At 44.4% G+C, this 24,443-nt stretch overlaps 1 protein-coding gene across 6 annotated transcripts; it reads left to right on the top strand.

Annotated features, from left to right (window-relative positions):
- Positions 1-6,510: 6,510 nt before the first annotated feature.
- snx13 (sorting nexin 13) lies at positions 6,511-24,154 on the top strand. 6 transcript variants are annotated; one of them, XM_040189127.2, is made up of 25 exons: positions 6,511-6,859; positions 12,768-12,880; positions 12,989-13,091; positions 13,212-13,301; positions 14,493-14,614; positions 14,705-14,823; positions 15,270-15,374; positions 15,517-15,605; positions 15,879-15,962; positions 16,073-16,211; positions 17,039-17,127; positions 17,331-17,430; positions 17,865-18,058; positions 18,168-18,272; positions 18,386-18,556; positions 18,672-18,741; positions 19,308-19,450; positions 19,572-19,679; positions 19,780-19,890; positions 20,040-20,201; positions 20,600-20,671; positions 20,766-20,911; positions 21,224-21,292; positions 21,381-21,493; positions 21,797-24,154. In XM_040189127.2, the coding sequence occupies exons 1-25, from the start codon at positions 6,848-6,850 to the stop codon at positions 22,030-22,032; spliced, it is 2,865 nt and encodes a 954-aa protein (XP_040045061.1). In that variant the 5' UTR covers positions 6,511-6,847; the 3' UTR covers positions 22,033-24,154. The 6 variants fall into 6 exon arrangements, with proteins under 6 accessions (XP_040045061.1, XP_077937866.1, XP_077937868.1 ...); XM_078081740.1 differs by having other exon boundaries at positions 6,667-6,859; positions 19,272-19,450; XM_078081739.1 differs by lacking the exon at positions 6,511-6,859 and adding an exon at positions 7,009-7,223.
- Positions 24,155-24,443: the final 289 nt, after the last annotated feature.

Genomic DNA, 24,443 nt, shown 5'->3' with positions numbered 1-24,443 from the left:
CTGGCATTCTGAGGGCCCCTGTCACGAGCAAGTATGTGCACTCAAACACACGCACACACACACACACACACGCACACACACACACACACACACACACACACACACACACACACACACACAAGGGTAAAGTTGTGGATGACTTGGCAGTAAAAGTGATTCTAGCGTATGGTCTAAGGGGAGCTGTGCTGGGAGAGAAATGGACGTTGAAATCTCCGGCCTTCCCTCTAGTGTTCACTCTGGTGGTCTCTCCATTTCTTTTTTCACCTCCTTTTATTTCTCCGTCGTCAGTGTTTCTCTCACGACTTTGAGGTGGTCCGTGTTGTTCCGTCTTTCCATCATCCCTAATCTCCCTCTTGATTGCGCTCTCTCCTCTTCTCTATCGCGTAGTCTCCTTCTCATTGTTTAATATCTCTTCTCTTCTCATTTCCTCCTCTTCTTCAAACTCCCTCCCCTTTCGCCTCTTTGTTTATCACCACACACAAATACAAAAACACGCATTTACGCCTCACTATCGAGGCTGTTCGCCAAAAGTATGCGAGCACCGCCAGAAATTTGGGTGTGCGCTTGGAGGAAAACCAGGCCAAAAGAAAGATGCCGGGACTGAAAGAAAGTCTTGCTGATGCCGTGATTATCGCTGGCCTGCATTTTCCAAGCCACTGATTCAGTGTGTGTGTGTGTGTGTGTGTGTGTGTGTGTGTGTGTGTGTGTGTGTGTTTGGGGATTTTCGTTCCTTGGCCAAACTTTTTAAATGTAAACATTTTAATTGGTGCCGTGACAGTTTCTCTCTCCCTGTTTCTCCCTTTCTTCTCACTCAGAAGGTGTTGGTTGAGGAATTTTATAAGAGTTTGGTGGCACATGAACCGTTTGCTCGTTTTTTTTCCCAGGTCCTGTAAAAAAGTCCTAAATGCCTCATAACTCTCTCCTCCCCTGGCTGCTTGGAGGGGGTTAGTGCCAACTTCTAAAGTCTTTCACACACACACACACACACACACACACACACACACACACACACACACACACACAGACTAACAGAAAAAGTGTAAAGTAACACAACCTATCTTAAACATTTTAAAAAAGAGCCAAAAGGTCTCATTGAGATCAAAATCACATAAACGCAATGAAACGCAGAAATGGTGAGAGAGAGAGTACGTTTGTGTGTCTGCGTGTGTGCGTACGTGCGTGTGTGTTTTAAGCAAACTAGTTTCAAGAAATGATGGCACAGTAAAAAGACATTTGCCAGGATTACATGGCAAATGTAAAAACATGGCAGAGTGTCTTTGTGTGCGCGTGCTTGCGTCCGTGTGCCTGTGTGTGTGCGTCCACGCATGTGGGAGATTTACAAATAGTTGGATCATCCGGACAACATAATAGTGTGTAAGTGAACAGGTCCGCTACCTGCAGCCGCTAAACCTCAAACCAGTACCTGCCAAGCCCCAACCAGGTCCCACAAGAAAGACAAAGTAACTGAGTTTTAACCAAAGGCTGAGCAGAATCTGACTGGTGCAGATTCATTGCTCGCGTTGTGTTATTTTGTGAGGAGGTGCCTCACAGAATAACACAATCTGACTTATAAATCCTGTGCTCATCAACCGACTCGGGGGGATCGGAGATCCTGACAATCTCCACAGCTTTAGGGTAGACGGGGGTTATTAAAAAGGGCACCACGGGGATATCGATATGGCGGGCCTGACGTGAATTTAAAGGGAGGAGAAACGCCATGTTGGAACCAGGTTATTTGGGTTGGAACCGGCAGCGAAACCACTTCCTGAGGCCACACGCGTGATCAGCACCTGCATTAAGGTAGAAATGTGCAAAGAAAGGTTTTGCACTGAAATAATATAGGTTGCATTGCCCACAGTGAATAAAATGCCCGCATGGTGCTAATAAAACCTTCACGACTCTTCGTAATGAAAGGTGTCTGGATTCTCACCCCCCCCCCCCCCCCCCCAAATCCGCAACTGCTCTGTGCGTTTTTAAAACTCATTACTTCAATACACAAATCCCTAAAGCCAGAATTACTCGATTTACTTGCGAATGTTCTTAGGTTCTGCTTTCACTTCAGCTTCTTTCAAAGTTTGTCACCGATGTAAGGCCCCCAAAATGAGGAGTTAGAGCAGGAAGTGAACCCTCCCCCCACACTGCGTTTTTACGCTCACACGTGAAACCTGAGCCACAGGAAGCGGTCCTGCGCAGCATCATGCCAGGGCAGATTAATTATTCACCATTTGAAAAAAACACCTTATTCCCCTCTACTATATCGCTGTCCCCCCCTGCCCCACCTTTACTCTACTCTTTCCATTTTTCCGTCCCCCAGAGAGGAACAGTCAAGGAGACAAAAAGCTCTGCTACCTGCGTTATCTCAAGCTGAGCCGCATTCAGACTCAAAACGAGCTGCTGCTGCTGCTGCTGCTGCGGTTGTACAGGCCCCAAATTCCGGGAAATATCCGCCGCTGGTGTTCCCTGAGGACTTGCGGTATTCCTGCCCACAGCATCCCCACAATGCTTTTTGTGGAATTTTCTAGATGGATGAAAAGCAGGTTTATTCAAACTCTTTTGAAAAGTGAAACATATATCGTTTTTATCTCTCCGTGGCTGTATTATTTTACTGGATAAACCCAACTGTGAAAAGACTGAGGGAGAGAATAAAAAGAACAATTTTGTGCTGGTTTTATGAGAACAGAGTGAACAAACAATAAACCACCCATAATGTGGCCGATTAACACTATAAAACCTCATTCCAGTTACTTCACCAGCATTTCTTTCTTTTAATTAAAAAAGAAAGTTTAATAATTTTTTCAAAACCAAGTTAATGGGTTGACTTATCCAGCAACTATTTCTGTGTTTTAGCCGATTCACAATTCAAAACACTATGAAATAGTAAAATAAGTTTTACTTTGGCCTGGGCATGTGAAGTGCATGCTCAACATTTGACAACAAATTATGTTTGCAATCATTTATTGGATTGATAACCCAACTTGAATAAAAAAGGACATTTTACAGTACAGCTACTCTCCATATTTTGCTTTAAATGCAGTTGTCCATGCCTTTTATTCATCAAGTTTGCTGTATGGAGCAATGTTAAAAGGTCCCTGAAGTCGGTAAGGGCTCTATAGGCATATTCCCCTTCCTGGTGATATAAATATATATATATATATATTTTCATTTTTGTGATTGATAGACCTGCAATCTCTGGATGGGGGGAGCTCAGGTGGTAGGGTTGTTGATCCATTAATCATGGGACTTCTGTTTGCTTGTCAAAGCATCCTTGAGCAACACACTCAACACACTGAACCGCAAATCTTTCCTGCCCACACGCATACTCATGGTTTTTTATAGACTTAAATTATTTTTACTTTGTACTATGAGTTGTACTTGTTATTACGCCTTGCTCTAACTTTTGTGATCCATTGTGGTTAGTGCCCTCCTGACTTTGTGCAATGTCCTAAATGTTATTCACTTATTCACAGTAAGCTCATGTTGTACATTTGTGTCAGCGGTCAGTGTGTGACCACAGAGATGTGCACACGGCGCTACAATGACACAGTCATTTTTCACCAGGAAGTGTCCACTCTCCTCCTGTCACACGGTGACCGTGTGGACTGAGCTGAGGTCAGGAGGGGAGAAGGTTGTGTTAAGTGGAGTTTGGTGGAGCAGCGGCCAAGCACACTTTCCCCTCAGGCAAGTAGTCAAGGGACAATTGGGGGCATACCCACACACACACACACACACACACACACACGCACACAACCTCATGCACACACTCACATACCCTTAAGCGGTTGATTCTGAAACAAACATCTTGCCCCATTAATACCCTCAGTGCCTTGGGCTGCTTGCCCCACTGGCCTACCCTGGTGACCCTTGTTACCGTGGTGATTAAATATTGTGGGCCTTCATCTGCAAACATTTAGCCAGTGTCACCCTGCCACCGCGGCTTAGCAGCAACGCACACAAACACGCAACCGAGGTCACACAATTAACAGCTGACAAATGAATATCTCATCTCTGCAACGGCTGTCGGTTGAAAACCTCGAACACTGAGCTATTTCTAAGCGTTAGAGTAATACTAAACCTCGAAGGATAAAAAGCTCACCCAGAAGTGGTTGTAAAATGGTTTTTGTTGTCCTTCTTGACAGAAAACAGAGGCTGTGGTCAGAATTCTGAAGCATAATTCAAGCTGTGTTCCAAACGGTTGTATTTCTGCCAAAATCTGGAGACACTGACACACTTTTTCTTAGAATGCGTCAGGGCGATACTGTTACATAAAGCTCTGTGAGGTAATCATCCATTTATGTAGTGGTGCATCTTTTCAGTCTCACTTTACTGTCAAAGGACCCACAAAACACAAAATGTAATATGCCGGGCTGAAGGTAAGGCTGTTTTTATTTTATTATCAAAGGTGACATTTTGGAGGTACATCAACAAAGATATATACCTTTAACACCCATTTCCTTCGTCATTGAATTACCATTGGATGTCACATTCCACCTCCTGACCTCTGACCTATGACACGCAGGTCCTCCTCCTTCAGGCAAAACCAAAAGGGACACCGTGTGTGCCTCAGGTCACTCGTTCGCTTACTAAGCAGAGCAAAGGAAGTTGTAACGTCTGGAAATAGGTCTCCTCTAATTACATTTTTAGTTTTTAAGCAACTCGGCTTGCCGCATCGTTATCCAACAAATGCAAACAAATGTTGATATCATGTCGGACATCCAAACACACGTCGCATCCTAATGTTGACCCCAACAGTTTTTGTGTTCTTTAAGGTACCTGAGGTGGTGCTATGGGAGATGTACATAGCCTCTTGGACCAAAGTCTTTCTGATTAACAGTGATCAGGCAAGTAAGAAATACTCAGGAACTCTGGCCTTCAGTCTGAGACAAAAAAAGAAAAGAAAAAAAGATAGAGAAGGGAACTAATCGAGGATTCAAAAATCCGTACAAACCGGAGCAGGCGAAAATACACAAAGAGACGACAGCCTTGTTTCTACTTAATTGACAGGTTGACAACTCCCCATGTCGGTCTTAAATCAGGTGATCTGTTTCTGCATGCTTTGATTATTCCTCGTCCTTCCTGGTGGAAAGAAATTGGCATTCCTTGTTCTGTGCATGCACTCAAAGGTTATTTTGAGGCTCCTACAGTCAAAAACTCTACAAAAATCATATTCCCAGTGTTGATTCACAGAATTGAATGGAGGGCTTTTGCTCTAAACAATATTTGCTTCATTTGACATATTTTGAGAGTTGAAGCCTCGTCTATAACGATTCTTCCTTGAAATATTTTTAGTAATAAATGTTTATTACATAGCGGACAGCTCGCATTCAGTATATTGTTTACGTAAGTAGCTCCCCTGTGCTCTTCTTCAAGGGATTGCTGATTGTTTGTGAAGCTCTGATTGCACAACAGGATTAATTTGAGACATTCCACGATTTTTTTTTGAGCCGTCCAGCACACCTACAGGCGCGATAGATAAATAGTGACATCTAGCGGTAAAAATACCACACTGCTGGTTAGGAGGGGTCACATTCTTCATGTGCAGTCTATAAAAAAATATTTTTGAGACCGTTCAGAAAGTACAGTAAGTAAGTTTGACAACGTGGCATGGAAATAAATGTTGTTTTTTAATTGCATCAAGGGCTCGGCACGTGGTGCAATGATGAGCTCAAATGCAGAACTGGTTGATGAAGAAGCCACTGTTATGTTGGCGCGCCAGCAAAGCTGAAATTACCTCTCAGAACAGGTTGCAAAAACACCAATAAGATAGTCGCGTGATTATCTCATAACAGGCCTGTAACTCATAAAGCGTGGGTGTAAAGTTTACTGTTGTAACTTGCCTGTGGGTTTCTGCGTGTGGCGAGAGGGACTGACAGAGAAAACAGAGGGAAATAGCAAGACAAGAAACATGATCAGGGACGGGAGATATATTTTGCGTGTTCCTGGGTTCTAGAAGAATTGGCAGCCGGGCGAGTGAGCTCCCCTCTCCTGGACATGGAAGAGCTGGAGACCGTCGTTCCTGCCTCCCTGCCTGAGAAAATTGATATTGAACTGGAGTACAAGTTACAATAATGCCTATGTTGGCGTGTTTGATACCTGGATTGCAATGGGATAAAGAGGAAGATAATTGTGCAATGATGACTTGTGTTTGACTTAGACGTTGATTGTCAGTGCATTTTATTTTTCCACATGAAAAACAAGTCCTGTGGTTGCATTTAAACAATCATGATGATATACAATATATTATGTTGATTCAATTTGAATAGATCCCACGTACCCCACTTGAGAGTTTAGTCTCCTGAGATTGAAAGAGGCACAATCAATATGATCAAATGGTAGTTGTTTGAAAATATTGCTAAAATTAGAAATACATTATATTTTGAAAAATCTCATAGCGAATGGTTTCCACCTACATCAGCATATAAGTAGTTATATTGTATTATTCAAATAAACATATTTCAAAGCAACACATAAAAGATAATTTGCTATCTGCCTGAACATATTTTTTAAAGTTCAGTCCAGTGTTTCTGCGGTAAACCAGCGTAAGATATCGTTAGATGTCACAAATTGTCCGTAGATTCTCACATTTGGGTCAGTGGGTGTCGTCAGCGCTGCATTTGTGCCCGTCAATCAGTCACGGGTGTGTTTTTGCGTCATCGCCTCCCAGCCAATCGCAGGGCGACGTGCAGAAACAGGGCACCCGAGACGTAAATCTTGCAAACATGGCGACGCTCCGAGGAGGGTACGGAGATTGGAAATACGACCGTTTTTAACCGAGACAATAACCTCCTCTTCGCATGTTACGATGTGGTGGGGTTAGCCGAAAGCCACCGCGACCACAGCCTTTGGGACAATGTTCGCAGAGGTGAGTTTGCGCCGGGGGAAACGGACGCGCGTGTCGTCACCGTAGTTTGTTTTCCACTGATAGACGCGGCTAGTTAGCTTGTAGCGGCTAACGGTTGTTAGCGTTAGCGGCGCAGGTAAACACACAAGCCCCGGCGGGGAGAGGACGACACGCCGGTACCCGCTGTGCCTCAGGGGAAAGCTGCCAATGTAAAGAGGGCGATCGGCCCGGGATTAAACTGTTAACCCTTCGCTAATACGATGAGCCGCTCGCGGTCAACACCGCGCTGGAATTAACGTTAGCTCGACACAGGCAATGTCGGCAGCAAGTTTAGATTATGAGTGACGTCCGTCAAAGGCGAAATGCTTCATCAAAACGTACACAGGTGAGCGGAGGGGTATAATTAGCCTCTTTGAACGGTTGTGGGGAACTGAAAACCAGGCCGATAATGAAGGCGAGAGCGAGGTAACGTTGGGTTACTCTGCGTGGTGTCAGCGAGGTTGATGCAAGTTGTGGACTTCGACGTTGCTTGCTCACCAAACCGTTTTCTGCGACGAGCGAAATCGCCCGGATGACAAGCGCGTTGTGGCCTGTTTCCTTCTCGCTTGGCTGTCACTTGAGGAGAAAGCCCTGGACGTACGCACACACACACAGCTGCCCGATCGCCGGTCCTTATGTTGACGGTCAGTGAGCCGGTTTGTAATAACGTCGTAGTTTCGCCACGGTTCTTCTCACGTGATTTTTTTTTCGTTGCTCGGTGCAAGGCTGGTTTCCTGTGGGGTTCATTTTTATTTATTTTTAATTTTTAGACGAATGCTCTCCAGCACTTGTCCACCTCGCCCGTGAGGCACTTGACCCGGCCACGTTTCGGCACCTCTCCAGCTGTTTTAAGTACGGGTTTAGCGTCGGTAATGAGGCTTTAACTTTCACACTGCCCTGTTCTGCATGTCTGACAAAGGAGCACTGGTTTCTGTGCAACGTGCAGTTGGCTACTATAGCCTGGCATCCTTTTGCATAATGTTAACCTTTAGTCCGAGGTTAACCTATCTGGTATCTACCTCTTATGCAATTTTTGTATTTATTTTTGAGTGCAGGTTTTTATACAAAGTGTTCATGCAAATGGCTTTCCTGTGTTTTCTATTTCTGTTCTACATTCAACAGTAATATAAAGTTTGGCTGTAGATATTGGAACAGACTTAATTTCTGTCTGTGTGACCTACTTATTTGACCCTATTTATTTTTGATCAATGGTGTACTCCCATAGCATGATGAATGCACGTTCGTAAAGCAATTTATTTTGATGAAGCGGATGTGAGGGCATCTTGTGTTCATCCTCAAGCACACAAGGTATCTGCTTTTCACTCCTGGTGAAATCTTCTTACGGTGTCTTAATCAAAGCTCTGTAGACATCAGGCCAGCACATGATCAGGCCTGCCTGTCATCTTATACACGCCTTCCTTAAATAGAAGCGTAAAGTAAAACGTAACTACATAGAAGCGGTTGCACTGCCAATCTGATCAAGTGCTGTCTAGATATGCCCGTGGTGTGTGAAAGTCAAGCCGTCACAAGTCACATTGGACTTCCCAGCTAGACTTGTGTGAATTACTTCATTGCATGTATTGGTTTTATGTATCATTTCTAAAGCTGCTGAGCACGACAAATGCACATCAGCAAAGCTTATGCAGAGACGCCTACTGCAAACGGGTACAGTTCCCAGTAGGTCCGTTGCGTGTACCAAGATGCTGATGGCCTCTTGATTCCTACCAGTTGATCTTTGGTGAATTACATCAACCAGATGATCTGTACCGGAGAAGCTGCTCGCTTCTTCAATATTTCTCTCCAGTTGTGTTTTTGAGGTGCTGTGTTCGTTATGAGATTGTTCAGCTCGTCTCTGCTCTCCAGCTGTATTTGTTGCTCCACCTCATGTGTGTTTAGGTAATTTGGGAATAGCTGAAGTCTAGTTAGCTGGAGATTGCACTGCACAGATTTAGCGCAATGTGAGATTTTCATCATTTATTTACATCTCGCTATAATCCTGGTTATTTCGGTCCTCATTTAAATCAATTACTGTTACTTTTAAAGTTGAAAAGCGTAACTTCATTTTTATAGTTTTCATTCTAGAGTTTTAATCATGGAGCTAATACGGTAGCTCTTTGTATGACGGTGGTCCTGGTGGATTAGGCCAGCATGATCGGTCGGCCCCACTCGCTTTCTCTTCCTCTGAGGCATTAACCGTGGCTCTCCCACAGGGGAGCTTTAATGGGCCGAGGTAATGACCCCACTCATCGGGACTGCAGCGAAGCGCTAGTTAACTTTCGCACACATATCGCATAAATAGCAATGCAGTTTGAATCTATTTTGTTTATAGAACTGGCACTGGATGATCCTTTTTATTATGTGTCACGTGTGCCTGTTCAGTGTGGGTTGCGTAAGGAAGAGTTGTCCCGATGTTTAGATGTGTGCGTTACCACCGGCCTTGGGTGTTAATCACCGCAGCAGATGGTTCATGTTTAAAACCCTGTGTAAGCTGTAATGACTCAAGAGTTTCGGTTATCGTCTTTCCTACAGAGGCAAGCCTCCACGGCCTCATCACACAGCCGCGCTGATAGCATCCACATACGCTGCTGGCGTCACACTGGACATTTGAGAATACATTTGAAATACTTTCTCAGGAAATCATGTCTGGTTAATACTACAAAGACTTTAGCTGTGATTTTACACTCAGCGAAAAATAATTGAGCTCCTGCACAAAAGCCCGAGATGGGAGGGAAACCGGCGTTGGCTCAGAGCTTGCAATGTGAAAGGCAGCAGTTCATTGCATGCACATTCCAGATACACCTGGCAGGCTAGTTACCTGGACCCGTCAGCGAGCTGTAACCAATGAGTTTGTGGCACCGATTGAGGGGGGGACCTGTTGGAGGCGTCGCGCGTCACAATGGGAGCACTTTCTGAAGTTTCTGGTGCACCTGGAGTATTGGTTGAAAGCATGAATAAACCTAACGGAGGGACCGATCTGCATTGGGGAAATGGTAAATGAGTGTGGAAACAGGTGGATGTGTGCCAATGATAATGTGAACAAGCATGACTGGCCCGTGTCACTTCTCGTGTGTGTTTTCCTGACTAAATTTGGTTGTGAGAGCTCCTCTTGGGTTTCCTCCAGGTGGGTGGGGTGTCTCATCGTGTCTGAGCCACTGTGTCCGATCAGCGATGCAGTGTGAATAACATAAGACTCCCATCTACAAGACAGCAAGCTGTGTGGTGGGAACACTCAGACAATCTGATGACTTTGAAAGTTGTGTGTTGTGAACTTTGCTTAACTTGCGTATCCGCACTAAAGCCACCTCAACCCCCACATTACTAAAACACATGGAGGAAACACCGCTTCACTGTAGAGGTTCAATGACTCGCCAGGTTTTATTATCATGCTGTTATCCTGTGTGTGAGTACAGTCCCCTGTTAGCAAGTAGCTTACGCCTGCTGGTAATAAAAGTGAAGCGGTCAGTGCGTTCTCTGATGCCTGTGAGGGTCAAAGGTAAATAGAGTGGGTGTGTTAGTTCAAGTCAAGTTCTTCATTCAGGTTTGCTTTTCAGTCATGACTTGGTGTTTACTTTGGTATCCTCAATGATTTCTTTTAACTGTTCTACTTGGAAGCGCCAGAGTTCAGGACAATGCAACGTACGATTTGTGGCAGGGTGTAAACTGCTGTATGTGCTCTGTGAATGGCATTCCTTTTGTTTTCCTAACCACTCCCAGCTCAACTTTAACGATAGTCCTCTTCTTACGCCCAGCCATTCTCTTCCCAGAGTCATGGCACTACTATTACCAACTCTGTCCCGGCAAGTCATGACTTGAGAGAAGGGGTAGTCGAGCCAGTTTGGTCACATTCTGAAGCGCCATTGGGTTCACATTCACTCAGTTACAGTCGGCTTTTTGTGATAACCAAATTTTTCTTGTGTACATAAGAATCCCATTTATTATACGGTCAATCAGATTACTTAACAAGGAAGAAAACCTCATATCAAATAGTCCATTACGTTACATGTCAATGTGTTCTATGATCTTTAATTGGCTTCATAAACAAAGTGTCTGCTATAGGTGTTATTTTCCAGGGCGTGCTCTAAGGGAGGGATCGTTTTCTCAGTTTGTGTGTGTTGGTGTGGGACTGTTGTGTTATCACAGTTAGTTTGGATTTACCAAAGTAACTAACGCTAACTAACCAATTGCATTCCTTAAGAGGTCTAATACTACAATCTCCTATGCAAATGGACACCTACATGATGTACGTGATGGTGGTATTACTTTGATCAGTTGATGGCCAACAAATAATTTATTTGGTGCGGATACTTTATGAATATACATAATATAAAATGACCCAAATTGGAAGTGAAAACAATAAAACATCGCCGGGTCCTCCTAGTCATGAGGCATGCATGTGCTCCTCGGCATGAGCTCAGCATCGCCTCTAGGTTTTCATGGGATGTTTGAAATTGCTGTTGGACAATTATCTTTTTATATTTATTTTAGTGAAATGCAATTGCCATTTGTAATAAAGTATAATTATGAGTAAAATGCGTAGTTCTTTTCTTTTAATAAGCTCTGTTCTACATTAAGCTTACGTTGCAGTTCAGTAGTCCTTTCTCACTCAACTTTATGGAGGCCTTTTCTATCAGTAAATAAGTTGTAGGTTTGTGTGTAGAGCCATAGATTGCCATTAGCGTGTCTTCTCACACTACTGACCATGTTCCTCGCCAGTAGTTAGCTTTGCATTGGTCGTGAATAGGCTCCCTGTGTGTCGTGGTCATGCCACACTTTAAACGCCGGCCATCCCCGTTGACACCGCGTGTCATCCGATTGTCCACAGCTGGCTGTGGCAGAGAGGACAATGTCTCGGTGTCCAGAGTAAATTCTTTCCGTGTCTATCTGGCGCCATCGGAGGAGCTGCTTATTTAAGGAACTCTCGCACTGAATGTTGGGAAGCCAAAGATCATCACTGCTGATCGCCTCCTTGTCCGTCTATGTGACTGCTCCGCGGTCAGCGCGTAGCTTTTATACAGTGTGGGAGACTTTTTCACAGGTCAACAATTGACCTACATAACTACATTTCTTACAAATCCTCATAACCTCACAGTATGCTATATATGAGCTGTGGTTTGCATGGCCTGCTTTCATTATTCCAGCTCGTATAGGCTGTTTTAAATACGTTTGTGGCGCTCTTTGACAGACGCTAAAACACTTTTTTTTTTTCACTAAAAATAATTTTTCAAAAAATTCACAATTTACATATGTAAGAAATACCCAATAAAATTATTCTAGTCTATTTTAGTGTCAATTTAAGCATGTTTGATTGAGATAATAAAGTAAATCACAATCATTTTTGGAAGGATAATTGTGACACAACTTTCACATTGTCCAATGACATGCATTTAGTATTCTTTGACTTGTGACTATACAGCGCACAATGTAAGAAATGAGAACTTCACTAGAAAAAGTAGAGAGCTGCTGGATGGAAACTAGAGCTTGGTTTCCTCCATTGACAATAACAGGAAAACCTTAGGATGTAACACACACACACACACAGACACACACAGACAGCCTGGTTCTTTCTAACAACAATGCAACACACCACAATGTGTCTCTTTTAAATGAATCTTTTCCTGTTCCAACATCTAAAGTGTAGGATGGGGCTTTAGCGATGAATGACATCCTTGTGCAATGTCCGTCTCACCTGATTTGCTCCTGAAGTTGTTACTTTTAGTGTCAACTGATCAGATCAGTCCCTAATCAGGACCAGCTGATCGAAAATCGTAAAACATGTTTGTAAATGAATACATCGTGTAGGCAACCCTGTAATGACCTACAGACTGGTTAAAGTATAAACTGATGTGTGAATAGATTATTTATCCCTTTGTTTTGTGTTGTTTTGTTTTAGGCCAGTCTGTCCATCTGGGGATGGGGGGGTCTTGGAGTCGTGCTGTTCCTTGTCACCTTTGGACCCTTTGCCATATTCTACCTGGCCTTTTATGTCTTCTGCTTCATTGGCGGGTGAGAAGGAAGACCACACGTCTTTAAATGAGCCTGCGCTCCCTCATTAGCCGCAGAACCTGATGGATGGCCTGTAGCTGTTCTCTCATTCGCTCTTCGGTTTTCCAGGGGCTTTGCGGTGACTCTCCTCTACGGGAAGATCAACTCGGAGAAACACCTGGAAAAGTGCGAGCATTCTTACTTGCCGCCCACACAAATTGGTATACTGAAGGTAAAAGAACGCTGTTCGAGCTCATCTATTTAAACAAATGAATTAGTTGTGTTGATGAAGTCAGCTTGCCACGTAGATCATCACGGTCTTGATTGGTTGACTTCTTTTTCTCCCCTTTAGCCATCGGATGAGATGAAGCTGGAGATGAAACCCATCAAAATTGACAGAAGACTGACTGGATCCAGTTTCATTGATGAACCACTACAACAGGTGTGTGTGTGTGTGTGTGTGTGTGTGTACCATCTTACCTCGTGTACACTTTGCCTCTGTGTCTAAGGTTCACCAGCACCACGGTTTTACCCTTTGACCTTTGATCAGAATGGTCACGCACTGTGTGCCTGGTCATAAAAAGCACTGCAGCGATGACGATTGAGGAGAGAAGCCCACACAAGATGCTTATAAATACTTTTAAATACTAGAATTCCAGACATTTTTTACGCTGGCCCACTTAAGTCCGTAACTCATCAGCTGGCCTAGCTCAGCAACGCCGTAGCCTCGAGCCAGAGAGCAGGTTGCAGCTGTGTGTTTGCACTGCCTGACGGAGACGACACTGTCAAACCGTGCACACCTAAAGACGTTTTTCCACGAATGAAAATACCAACAACCTGGAAAAATGAGTGTATTAAATAGCAGCTTTATTCAATTATAATAGGTACTACAAAGCAAACTTGCAGATTCCCCATTTCAACTTAAAATTGAATTATTTTCAGCTTCCGTGTATTTATAAATATTTAATTACGATGTCTACAAAACAATGTTAAAATGTGTTGAGGATTACTTCATGTCAGAAGATAATGCCGTACTCATGTGGCCTTCTAAAATCTTATTGAGCACTGTGACGAACCGGCCAACGGAAAGTGGAACTGAAAGTTTCTGTACCGTTACCCAGTCAATTTTCCACCAAAGCTCTTCTCATCTTTTAATCTATGCCAGTGAGTCCGCTGGTGATTGACTTCGAATGTCCTTCAGCTTAACACAATCGCAAATAGATCCTCGAAATGATGCTGAAGCTGTCTGTCCGCATTACAAACGGGCAAGCAGAGCTCACAGGCTTTTGTCTAGATGTCACAGTTTTTCTTTGCCCCCCTATCCTGTGGTTACAACACAACGTAGAGCAGTGTGGCTGACCGTTAAGTGCAGACGCCACAGTTTTGTGATGGTCAGATGACACTGACGGCTCTACCATGGTGAGCTGGTTTCTCCCTTCCTCCCCGGGAATGCAAACTAATCATTTCAGCAGCATCTGAACGTCTAGCGCAGCAGAGTGTTGTGTAAGTCGGCGCCATGCTCTCCGCCTGGCTGTGGTCTTGATGGTTGTTCTGGCCCATCCTCAGTCTAGCTCACCGTGTTGTTGTTTTGACTAAATGTAATTTCCATACGGCTGTTTCTTTGTCGTTGTAGGTGATCCAGTTTGCTCTGAGAGACTACATCCAGTACTGGTACTACACTCTGAGCGAGGATGATTCCTTCTTATTGGAGATCAGACAGACGCTGCAGAACGCCCTCGTCCAGTTTTCTACACGGTACAAGCAAAACTTTTGTCCGTCTAGATGTTGCGTGTTTTATTAATGTTGTAACATTCTGCATTATTCCTGTGTTTTTTACACTCAAAGGTCCAAAGAGGTGGACTGGCAGCCTTACTTCACCACTCGCCTGGTGGACGACTTTGCCACCCATTTGCGTGTCTTCAGGAAAGCACAGGACCGACTCGCTGACAGAGAGGACAAGCAGAGTAAGCCCGCACATTCCGGCAACTACTCCTCCCGTTTCACCTTCAGTTCTTGGCAACGTGTCACTTCCCGCTTCCACAGTGAACAGATAATCACAAAATACAGAAAAGTCTTGTCGAAATGAAGGTAACTACATCAACACGTTGGTGTACAAACTCACACAACCTGAGCATAATAATCCAAGTCCAGTCTCACAACTGCCCAAACAGTTGCATTTTATCTAAAAAAAAAACTACATAAACACAGGCTTGCGCAGGCTGGACATGTACTCTTAAGGTAACACAGGTGACTAATTGATATAAAAGAAATGCAGTGTTTTGTTGGTCATTTCATGGACTACATATGATTACAATTGTGCTGCAGAAAAATTCTCCTGTAAAGTTCTAATCAAGTCAGATGCTGAAAATTGAGGCAATTCATTGTGACTGACGGAGCGATGTGTGAACAGGGGACATAACAGAGGAGCTGGTGGACTCCTTCTTTGAGGCCGAGGTGGAGATGGAAAGGAAGATTTGTCGAGACGTAGTATGCACTTCGCACAAAGATGAGGAAGGTAAGCACACTTTTGTAACGTGCCTTTACAGTTCACAGTGCCGTGAAGAACTCTTCACAAAAATGTATCGCTGTCCGACTGTAAACTGTATTCTCTGTAAACACTTAACGTGTGCGTGTCTGTGTGTGTGTGTGTGTGACAGGTTTTCTTCGCGACTTGTGTGAGTTGCTTCTCTATCTGTTATTACCTCCTGGAGATTTCCACAACAAGAACATGAGATACTTCCTACGGGTAAGTGCAAACGCTCACTCTGTCCGTCTGCCAAAAGATCACAACTTACTGACTGACTTTGTTGGTCTTCAATGCAAATAGTCACACAATATGTTGTACAACCTGCGTTCGTCTCATGGTTGAACCGCCGGCCAAATGCTCCCTCATTGGCTGTCAGCGAGCCGACATCCGGCTCCTGCACTGGCTACTCTGTCCTAACAGTCTATGTGACGGCAAGTTGAGTTTATAGTGCCAAACTAATAAATGCACTGCGTTGTTTTTGTTTTTTTGCAGGAGGTGCTGGCGCGAGGTGTGCTGCTGCCTCTGATCAACCAGCTCAGTGACCCAGATTACATCAACCAGTTTGTCATCTGGATGGTGAGAGTTGACACCTGTGCATACGTCCTACCCATTAGAGAGTATCCAAAACTATCCCAGTCACAACCGAGAAACCAAATTAAATTACTTGTTTTTTATTTTTTAAACAGATCCGGGACTCCAGCTGTAACTATGAAGCCTTTATGAACATCCTGAAGCTCACAGACAAAGCGGCTGAGCTGGAGGCCGTCAAAGACAAGGTGCTGGAGGAGCTGCAGTACCTCCGCTCTCTGGACACTGCCGGAGATGGTGGGAACTCACTTTCCTTTCCTCACTGACGTATTAAACTAAAGCAGATTCTTTGACCATGGCCCAAAGCATCGGTTTCCCCTTCACACCACAGGAGAATGCCCGTGTCAGATGCGTTACACCAACTGGAAATACTCAGTTTGGTTTAGGCAAGGAGCGGCGTCTGGGTAGAGCATCACACATTAGCTCAAATGGACATAACACAGACTAGCGGTTGTACGACAAACGTACTAAAACGCACATCGCTAGACACAATTCACACTATATTCAACTCCCATAGCTGTAGTACACATTTCACACGCTATACTACTTGTTGTTACAGACTACATGTGCAAAGTCCGCAACTTCTGTCAGAGCAGCAGATTTTGCGGTGTTGCTAAAAAAAGACACGTGAGATAGACGCGGCGTGCACGGAGGGTAGGGGCTGTGTGTGTATGTGAGACACGTGTCACAGAGACTGAGGGAGAGCAGGGAAAGGAAATGCAGCTGAACGAAGGTCGCTTTTTAAAAATACACCAAACACAATGTGTGACGGCCGGTGTTTAATCTGTGGCGCACGGCCACAAATTAGTCTATGTGTGGGAAACACTGTAACATGTTACTTTGAGTGCGCAGGGATATGGAACGCTCAAGTCAATGTGAACAGCAACTGTACATTATCGCCCAATAATGTGCCCCTCGTGACTCACTCGGAACCAATCAGAACCTGGATTTCATCTACCCGTATTATAATGAGAAATAAGAATGTGAGAAGAAGTTAAAACGTGGCTAAATAAATACACTGCTTTCAACTTCTCCCTTGATGTCTCTGTTTTTCTGTTCACCAGACATCAATGTGATCAAGAACCAGATTAACAGTCTTCTGTTTGTGAAGAAGGTGTGTGAGACCAGGATCCAGAGACTACACTCCGGCAAGGTGAGACACTGCAGCCGCGCTGTATTGTGCTTATACAGGACCATCGCTAAAAGAATCCTTCACTCATAGTTAGTGTGATAGTGAATCATTGTCTGCTAGTTCCAGATGCTTTTGCTCAAAGTCAGTTTGTTGGTTAAGTTGTAACAAATACTTGTCTGCTTTGTGCATCAGCCTTTACTTCTCATTTTTACTGTGTTGTGTAGGAGGTTGATGCCTTGAAGCTGGCAGCCAACTTTGGCAAGCTGTGTGTCATCCCACTGGATCACATCCTCATCCACAACATCGCCCTGCAGTTCTTCATGGGTAATTCTGGAAATGCATCATCACATGAGCACTGATGGCAATCGTTACTGTAGTTATCCCAGGGCCATAATCCTGAACATATCTGTCAATCATCCCTTTAATCCATAACTTATTCCATGGCTCTAGAATTCACAACCAAAACAGGTCTCACTAGGCGCACTGCCCCTTTGGGTCACAGATGACCTCGTCAGAGGTCACTCCACTTTACAGATCAGATTAGCGTAGAATGTGTGTTCATGTGTGCGAACTGGGAGACGAGCCAAGTTGTGCCAGATCTGGTGTGGAAAATCAGGCAAAAGCAAACAGCCTCGACATTATGGCCGTCATCCGTCATAATATCTCTATATCCAAACGAGTTACCTCAGAGTGTAACAGTAGATGCAGCAGAGTGTGCTACGGCCGACGGACACCAACCCGCGTGTCTGTTTATCCAGACTTCATGCAGCTGGCGGGCGCACAGGCGGAGCTGTTCTTCTGGCTCACCGTGGAGGGCTACAGGGTGACTGCACAGCAGCAGCTGGAGGCCATGCAGGCCTGGCAGACGGATGGCAAGAAGCAGCCCAGCGCCACCAAGGGGCTGCTGAAGGCCGCTGCACTGGGTGTCTACGAGCAATACCTCTCGGACAAGGTGGGAGGGATCACACCAGTGCTTCACGTAAAAAAAACAAAACTAAATCTAACTCATTCTTTAGCATGTGCAGACTTCAATCTTGTTATTTTTTTTTCTTCACGGACAGGCGTCTCCCAGGGTTCAGGTGGACGAAGCATCCGTGCTAATCCTCGGGGAGAAGATACAGAAAGACGACCCCACGCCGGAGATATTCGATGAAATCCAGAGAAATGTACTACATCTCTTGCTATCTGTGTATGAGGAAATTTGATGAATCATGCCAATACTGAGGGGCTATATATCTTTTTCTTCTCCTTCCAATTGTTCCACCCATATCTATCCCAGGTGTATGAGATGATGCTGCGTGATGAGCGCTACTACCCGTCCTTCAAGCAGAGTCCTCTGTACGTCCGCATGCTAGCAGAGTTAGACATGCTGAAAGAGCCAAGCTACCGGGGGTCTGATGACGGCGATGGTGAATCATTTAACGGCTCTCCCACAGGAAGCATAAACCTAGTGAGTCTCCTTCACTTCCTGCTGCAGGGCTTTGAAAAACCCTGTTTTGTTTTGTTGACCCGACATCGTTGGCAAACTACATAGTTTAATGAAGACTTGTTTCTTGTGATTTCAGTCTCTGGACGACTTGTCAAACTCCTTTCATGATGAAAATATGCACCTACAAGCCTTCATCTCTGACACAGGTACACGCATCTCGTCCACTCCTTTTGTGAGCACTGTTGCAGTAACGTCTAGAAGAGTGTTTAAATCACTCGGACACTTTTTCAGAAAAATTGTTGTAAATAAAATGTTTATTCTACATTCTGGCAACATGTCATGTTTGCTTTCACTTGGTTTTTGGGTGCTGTAACGGTTAGTGTTCAGCATTGGGGTATTTTTTGTGTATATTGTGTACTTGTATGTGTATATCTTGGCCCCCGTTGGTCCCTCCTTGCACAATTCAACTTTTCGTCTCCAAGCTCCGTTCATTCTGTCACCTCTGTCACTTCACACTGTTTTCCAGTATTCTTTATTTTCCTCATTTTATCACCATCACTGTTTTTCTGTTCTTCCTTTTTCCTCCCTTACCTTTCCTGTCACATTTTCTCTCCCCCCGTTATCACATTTCCACACCCTTTTTCCTTTGCTTTGAACACGCACGTTCTTTCTTTTCCGCTTTCATCCGCCCCCGCATCCTCCATTCCCCTGTCGGATGTGTCTCCGGGCGCCGTAGCTGACGCTTCTCTCCCGGGCTTCTGGGGTGCTGCAGGGGTGTGCAACGACCACGGTAAGACCTACGCGCTGTACGCAATCACCGTGTTCAGACGCAGCCACGACGGCAGCGAGGACTCCTGGAAGACCTATCGCCGCTACTCTGACTTTCACGACTTCCACATGAGGATCACTGAACAGGTGTGTGTGTGTGTGTGTGTGGGTGGGTGATGGTGTTTCTGTACCAGAGGCCTTTAGTATTTAGGCTTGGAGCAACATCTCATGAACTTGGTTATCTCCCTTTACTGAATTCTTTTTCTAGTTTGAGAACCTGGCGTTGATCCTCAAGCTGCCGGGAAAGAAGACCTTCAACAACATGGACAGGGACTTCTTAGAGAAGAGAAAAAAAGACCTAAATGCGTACCTGCAGGTAACCGTTTTACATCTTCGTGTTGACATTTGTAATGCTTTTGTTGTCTCGCATCATTTTATTGAGTGCATATTATTAACTGTTGGTGTGTGTCTGTCAGTTGCTGCTGAACCCAGAGATGGTGAAGGGCTGCCCAACGCTGATTCCCTATGTGTATGACTTCCTGGAGAACAAGGCCTACAGCAAGGGGAAGGGAGATTTTGCACGCAAGGTTACTACATTCTTCTTTTTTTTTTATATATACAGTATCAGTCAAAGGTTTGGTACTGTATGTATATTATTCTCGCAGTTATTTAATCACAGATATGTTTGGATGTCCTTGACTCCGTTGTCTCTAATTTTCTCCTTCTCCACCATCAGATAGACACATTAGTAAATCCTCTGAGGAGCTCCATGAGAAATGTGTCCAACGCGGTAAAGGGCCTTCCGGACAGTCTGGCTGAAGGCATGAACAAGGTCTCTGATAATATGGGCCGCATGTCCGAAAGGCTGGGTCAGGACATTAAACAGTCCATACTGAAGGTAACACCATCTCATGAACTTGGTTCTTTGCATTAGCTTTTTGATTGGATTTTATCATCAGAATATATTTTTTCTTTTTTGTCTCAAGGGGTGGACTTCTTCACATGAATACAAAACACAACATTTGACCAAAGAACAAAAAACCTACTACAACGTACATCACAAGTTACAAATGTGGATGCAGTGCAGTCAATGTAATCACTACCTGTTGCATGCAGCGTCCCATCTAGGCACACTGATTTTTACTCGGAACCCAAACTCTGATTTAGTAGTTTACAGACTGACGAGCATTTCTTTCACTTGCTCCGTGGAGCCTGTGGGACTCAAAATCTGTGTGAGGGCTGATCATCTTCAATGAAAATGTGAAAGCGGTCCGATGTTTCTCTCCTTTGGTCCAGGTGCCGCCCCTCCTCCCCAAGTCTGAAATCGACCCTGAACACTGTCGGGTTTCCGCCCAGCTCGATGACAACGTGAGTGGTGGCGGGTGCTGCGTGTTCGTTTTCTTTCTTCCGTTTCCTTGTTGTTAGAACGTATATTTAAATGGTCATCCGTGTGTGTTTCCAGGTGGACGATAACATCCCGCTGAGGGTAATGCTGCTGCTGATGGACGAAGTGTTTGACCTCAAGGAGAAAAACCAGTGGCTGCGCAGGAACATCAAGAACCTGCTACAGCAGCTCATCCGGGCCACGTATGGAGACACCATCAACAGGTGGGAGACGCAAAATGTTGAAACGTTGTATTTATCTATATCATCTTCCACGCCTATTGACCATGTCTACAAATGATCCCAATCTCAACAAGACCGGTCAACGAGCATGCAGAATTTAAATGAGATGACTCTGATGGTAACCGATAATACCCCCAGAAATATGGAATTTCAGACAAACATTTCATGGCCCTGAGATGCTCAAACATCTTCCCTGCAGAACCAGTTGCACCTTCACAGCTAAACACAGAGCTTCAGACCATTAATGGCGTCACTCAGAGCACAACCGGACTCATCCTTCCTTTGTCACTCCAGGAAAATCGTGGACCATGTGGACTACTTGACGTCGCCTGAACAGGTTGCAGACTACGTCAAGAAGTTCAGGTAAGTTAACCACTCCCGTTTTCTTTTTTTGAAATAACTGACTGGTCAGAAGAAATCCGAGTGACCCTCGGCGGCTGTCTCCGTACAGAGACTCCTACTGGCCCAACGGTATCCTGGCTGAGACTCTACCCCGCCGGGACAAAAGCATCCGAATGAGGACACGAATAGCTGCCAAGACCAGTCTGCTGGGCATCATGCCAGGTACACACACTTTATCTTGTGATGTATTTTGTTTATAACGCACTCTTTATCAAGAGATCTCAGGGAGCCACAGAGCCAGCAAAAACATTAATAAAACATACTTCATCTTGTAATCATGGACTGAAACATGCTCTTCAGATTGAGCACAAATTGAACGAACTGAATCAAACACTTTTTCTTTCTCTTTCATCGGTCATTATGTAAAAGAGTATCCAGTGTTGACTCACTTTAATTGTCCTTTGATGTCATCCCTCCATTTAAGACTGTGTGCTCGCTTCTGACTGCTATATTTCCCTCCCGCAGACGAGCTGAAGCACATCATCGGCGCAGACACCACGAGAAAAGGCATACTCCGTGTCTTCGACATGTTTCAGTACCAACCCATGAACCGTCGGCTGGTCTACGTTTTCCTGGAGGGCTTCTTGGAGACGATGTTCCCCCAGTACAAATTTCCCGAGCTGTTTGTCAAGCTGCACTCCCGCTCGCCACGCATCCACAGATACAGCCAAAAACTCAAATCCTCCTCCCTCAAGAGGTGACAGGAGAGGACAGAGACACACAGACTTGAGAGTGGGAGGGGCTTGATGTGAACGTTGAGGTATGTGTGTGTGATTTCTCCCCGTCCACTTCCCTCACACACTCTTTTTCAGTGAAAAACACTCCAATTATCCAGCTGATTATTTCTGTCAAGACAGAATTGAAGGATGACCAACACACACTCTGCCCTCCTCTCACTCTGTGACCCACACACACACACACTAACGTGCGCAAACACAAATCCTGTAATTTGCACCAAGACGGGAGTCTTTTATTTTATTTTCAATATTTTCCTCCTCTTTTTGGGACTTTTTTTTTAGTTGTGTTTAGCTTTATCCTGGGCCAGTCAACGCTGCTTTCTCCTGGTCCAGAGAGCGGACCACAAAACCTATTGTTTTTAAACTGCAGGAGTAGATCGCATAGACACACACCTTGCCTTACCTTCCCGCTTCTGTCTTTTGGGCCAATTCACTCTGTGACCGGGCTCCTCGGCTCTAGTCACACCTCTCGCTGTAGACACTTTATCTACAAAAGCTGCACATTGTTTTTTTTATTCATAGCAACCAAAAACGTCAATGGGGTTAAAAAGGCGCTGATTTTAAAATGTGACTGAACAAATATGGGTTGAAAGAGCTGATTTAGATTTTTTATTGTCTGCATCTTTTCCAGCCTCAATGACTCTCTTGAGAAGAAAGATTTTTGAGGCACCGGGGTTTCCACCAAAGTGTGACATCTAATGTACCACCCATGATCCTCAAATAGAACCACATCCCCTTTAACGCAAGCGCCCGAACCCGTGACAACCAATGCTCATGCTGTTCAATACATGTGTGTGTGCGAGCGTACTGGTTTGGTGTTCGGATATCCTTAATCGGACGAGGAAAGCAAATACAAATTTGACCTTTTTAACAACTTAAATGCTGCGGCTGTGAGGGGGGCCTCGGCTCTGGCTGTCCAAGCGAACTATCAAAGAATGTACTCTCTAGTCGTGTGTGCGTGTGTGTGTGTGTGTGTAAAAGAGAATGTTTTTGCGTGAGCGTGTGTTTAGCACAAAGATGCAGTCTTCTTCAGTCAGAAACTGTGCCAGTGTGAGCTGGTGAACCAGCCTTAAAACTATATACTGACCAAGAGGTAACTCCCCCTCACGCGACTGAACGTTACAAGGAAATCAAGACAAACCCACTTTTTTTCAGAGAAAATGTCTAATTTTGTGCAATATAATTTTTTTTTCCTCGAATGCATGTGCATTTTGAATCATTGTATACTTCAAAAAAAGTAATTATTGTTTTATTAGTAGAAAACATGAAAGAAGCTTCCCAAGAAATGTCTTCTCATCCCAACAACTTAACATTCCGTTGTTGTAAAAGTATGTTTATTTTACAGACTTGTTTTATAAGTCTGCGTTTCTTTTGTTTTTGGGGGGTATTTTACCTTTTATCCCTCGCCCACTCGTACAGAGTCTTCTGTTTTGGGCATCGATGGGGCGGGTTTCTGTGTAGCAGCTTGATTAGCTCAATGGGCTATAGGTAGTTCAGGGGCGCCTCGCATAACGGCTTCTTTTTAACTCGTGCATTCTGGCCCGTTCTGTGGAGTGGGAACGGATCTTTGGTTATTAACTGACAGCTGGAGGGACCCATGTCCTGTAATGAGCACTTACCGTAGCAACTGTGGGCCGTGGGCTGCAGGCGCTGGATAGAACTGCTTCGTCTGCTCTGGTTCGCGTACATTGAGCAGCCCTGGAGGACTCTGACTGGCCGAGGAGGACATGAACTGGAGCATCACTTACTGGGAGGTGACTTGTGTTCCCACGCGGAAGGAGGTGTCACTTCTAACTTTCTGCACATCTCTCCATACAGGAAAGCTTGTCTTTTTAACCCCAGTATTTATGAATCTGATTATGAAAAATTGTGCATATCTGTGTACAGTCTGTGTATAGTGTGCCTAAATGTACCGTCAACTCTATTTTCATATTTTTCTTTAACCTAAAAAAAGAATCAATGTCATGATCATTTATGCGACTGAAAATGGCTTTAGGGTGTTCTTTTGCATCATGCTTATCAAACTCTTCCTTGTGAGCTATTGTGCTCGGATCAGTATAACACTAATAAAAGTTAACAAACTAAAGGAGCCTCAGGGCTACGCGGTTTTATTTTTGTTTGATGCATTCGGGATTCGTAGGTGCTGAGGATGAAACGCGACTAATGTGACGGTGTCCGACGCAGCTGCTAAAAGGATCTAATGAGAAAACTAATATTTAGATGAGATTTATATTTTTGGAAGAACAGGTCTCTTTCCTACTAATATTTTTGTGAAGGAAAGCAAGTTAAGTACAACTATTTTTCTATGGTCAGCTAGTTAGTCATAATTCCAATATTACGCTTATTGGTGTGGTGGAAATGGTTTCTGCAATAAA

The sequence above is a fragment of the Gasterosteus aculeatus genome, chromosome 10 (assembly GCF_964276395.1).
Source record: "Gasterosteus aculeatus chromosome 10, fGasAcu3.hap1.1, whole genome shotgun sequence".
NCBI classification, from domain to species: Eukaryota; Metazoa; Chordata; class Actinopteri; order Perciformes; family Gasterosteidae; genus Gasterosteus; species Gasterosteus aculeatus.
Note: the sequence above shows the minus strand (reverse complement) of the source record. Positions and strands in the feature narration are given on the sequence as shown.

Bases quoted from the DNA above. Each gene is read 5' to 3' on its own strand.
- snx13 (XM_078081738.1), top strand. From the start codon at position 7,176: ATGAGTGACGTCCGTCAAAGGCGAAATGCTTCATCAAAACGTACACAG. The intron at 17,128-17,330 runs GTGAGACACTGC...TGTGTTGTGTAG, and splicing joins AGAGACTACACTCCGGCAAG to GAGGTTGATGCCTTGAAGCT. The intron at 21,494-21,796 runs GTACACACACTT...TCCCTCCCGCAG, and splicing joins TCTGCTGGGCATCATGCCAG to ACGAGCTGAAGCACATCATC.